The sequence below is a fragment of the Buceros rhinoceros genome, unplaced genomic scaffold (genome assembly GCF_000710305.1).
Source record: "Buceros rhinoceros silvestris isolate BGI_N320 unplaced genomic scaffold, ASM71030v1 scaffold27437, whole genome shotgun sequence".
Lineage (NCBI taxonomy): Eukaryota > Metazoa > Chordata > Aves > Bucerotiformes > Bucerotidae > Buceros > Buceros rhinoceros.
Genome location: NW_010421004.1, coordinates 88862 through 90646, shown reverse-complemented (window position 1 = coordinate 90646; position 1785 = coordinate 88862). Strand labels below are relative to the sequence as shown.

The 1785-nt window shown below is 52.3% G+C and overlaps 1 protein-coding gene across 1 annotated transcript in view; it reads right to left on the bottom strand.

Annotated features, from left to right (window-relative positions):
* Nucleotides 1-1181: 1181 nt before the first annotated feature.
* Nucleotides 1182-1785, bottom strand: part of LOC104496408 (serine/Arginine-related protein 53-like) — a gene marked incomplete at its 5' end in the record, with an annotated part of 1947 nt that continues 1343 nt past the window's right edge. The window contains one exon of the mRNA XM_010139515.1: nucleotides 1182-1274. Within this exon, the coding sequence (XP_010137817.1) occupies nucleotides 1182-1274 (93 nt within the window). The remainder of the gene's footprint in view (nucleotides 1275-1785) is intronic.

Here is a 1785-nt window from a genome sequence, read left to right as displayed (position 1 = left end):
CCACAGATCTGAGAACAAGGAAAAATATCACTAAAAAAAAGCGCCTTATGAATGTCCTCTCTTCCCCGGGAAAGGGGATGCACTGATTTCCAGTGAGGTGAGTCCGGGGGTGGGGGCTCAGTTTAGTCCTCACAGCTTTGCTAGATCCCTCAGAAGTGTTTTGTGATTTATTGGGTTGATCTCCGGTGTTTAGCTGGCGGATGGGCAGATTTTTTTGTAGGTACACTTGGGCTCCATTTGCGACTGATCTGGCATTATTTTACATCACGCCCGGGCAAACGGCAGCTTCACCAGCTGAACAGAGTCGCTCTGGACAGAAATGGGAGTGACGTTATTCTTGTTCGGCGAAGATCTGTCCCACTGCTTGCCGGAACAACTGCGGTATTCCCCGCTGATCCCTGCGCTGCCTTTTTAATGGCCTTAAAACTGCTCTGACAAGACTGTTTCTTAAACCCGCTGAAAACTTTACAATTTCATTTAAAAGGACAACCTAACTTTTCCCTTACACCTTCTCCTGGATGCCAAGTGCAGCGGGCAGATGTTCGGGGAAACATCCAGCATTTTTTCCCACTCAGGGTCCCCAGAAGCAGGACCCAGGCAGAGGGTCTGGCCTCCAGCCAGAAGAGAACCCCCCACAGACACGGGGGGTTCCAACGCTGCTCCCGCAATGCAGAGCGGGTGGAAGGAGACAGACCAGCAATACGATTCACCCCGACCCCTCCGGCCACAGGAGTCATCACGGCCCACGAGGGTGGGACCACTCGTGCTCCAACTGCCCGAGCGCTGGTAAATCTGAGCTGCCTTTGGCAGCCTTATTTTATCATTTATCTTTAAACTGCTGCGGGGTTATACATCTTTTTTTCGATTGGAAGGTATAAAATCACGTCTCCTTGGGCTGTCAGGCTTTTGCACGCCAGAGGAATTCGGTACAGAAAGAGATGACACTGCTCTGACAGCCAGCCCGTCTGCAGCGGGGAGCTCAGCGGGACGGGGCACGCAGTCGGGACTTTGGGAGGAGAATGGAGGATAGAACGTTCTGGTTTATTCAGGTGAAATGTTTATTCTCTGTACGACTCACAGCGAGTATTAAAATCCCCTCCAAAGAGAAAAATAAACCAATTTAACGGTAGGATTGCTCAGCGTTCGTGGAGAACTGGTGGGTGACGGTCACAGCAGCTCGCTCAGGCCACCGGGCTGCCCATCAGCCTTTCCTGCCGGAGTGCAACCAGCCTCTGGAACCACTTCTCCTCCGCTTCTGCCTTCTCCAGGAACAGCTGGGAGACAAGCGGGAGGGGACGAAAAGCACACACAGCTCGTTAACCTTCTCTTTATTTGTCACCAGCTCTGGAACTAGGTGTCGGCTGTTTCAGTGCCCAGAGGAGAAGGGCTGCTCCACCTCAGGGGTGACAGACCTCTGCTGTGAGCAGCCGCTTCCGAGCGCTCGCAGAGAAACGTGCCTGAGCCGACCCATGGTGACTGCAAATAAAGTTTACGTGTGTTTATGGCTTTACGATTTGGAGGTCTGAGGCTTCCACCAGGTTTCCCACTGCAGAAACCAAAAGCGATTTTTTCTGAATTCGTATTGAAGAGGAATTTTTACGCTTTACGAGAGGCTCTTCAGTCCCCCTGCGTTACTCTAGAACGCTCCTGCCTTCTGAAACGTGTTTCAATCTACGTCACAGGGGAACTGCTTGTTTTGTGGTTATTCTCTGCTGGATGATGCCAGGGCTGTCGTCCTCTCCGAGCCAGTCAGTGGCCCGTTAGCTAACGGCCTAACGCCACCCG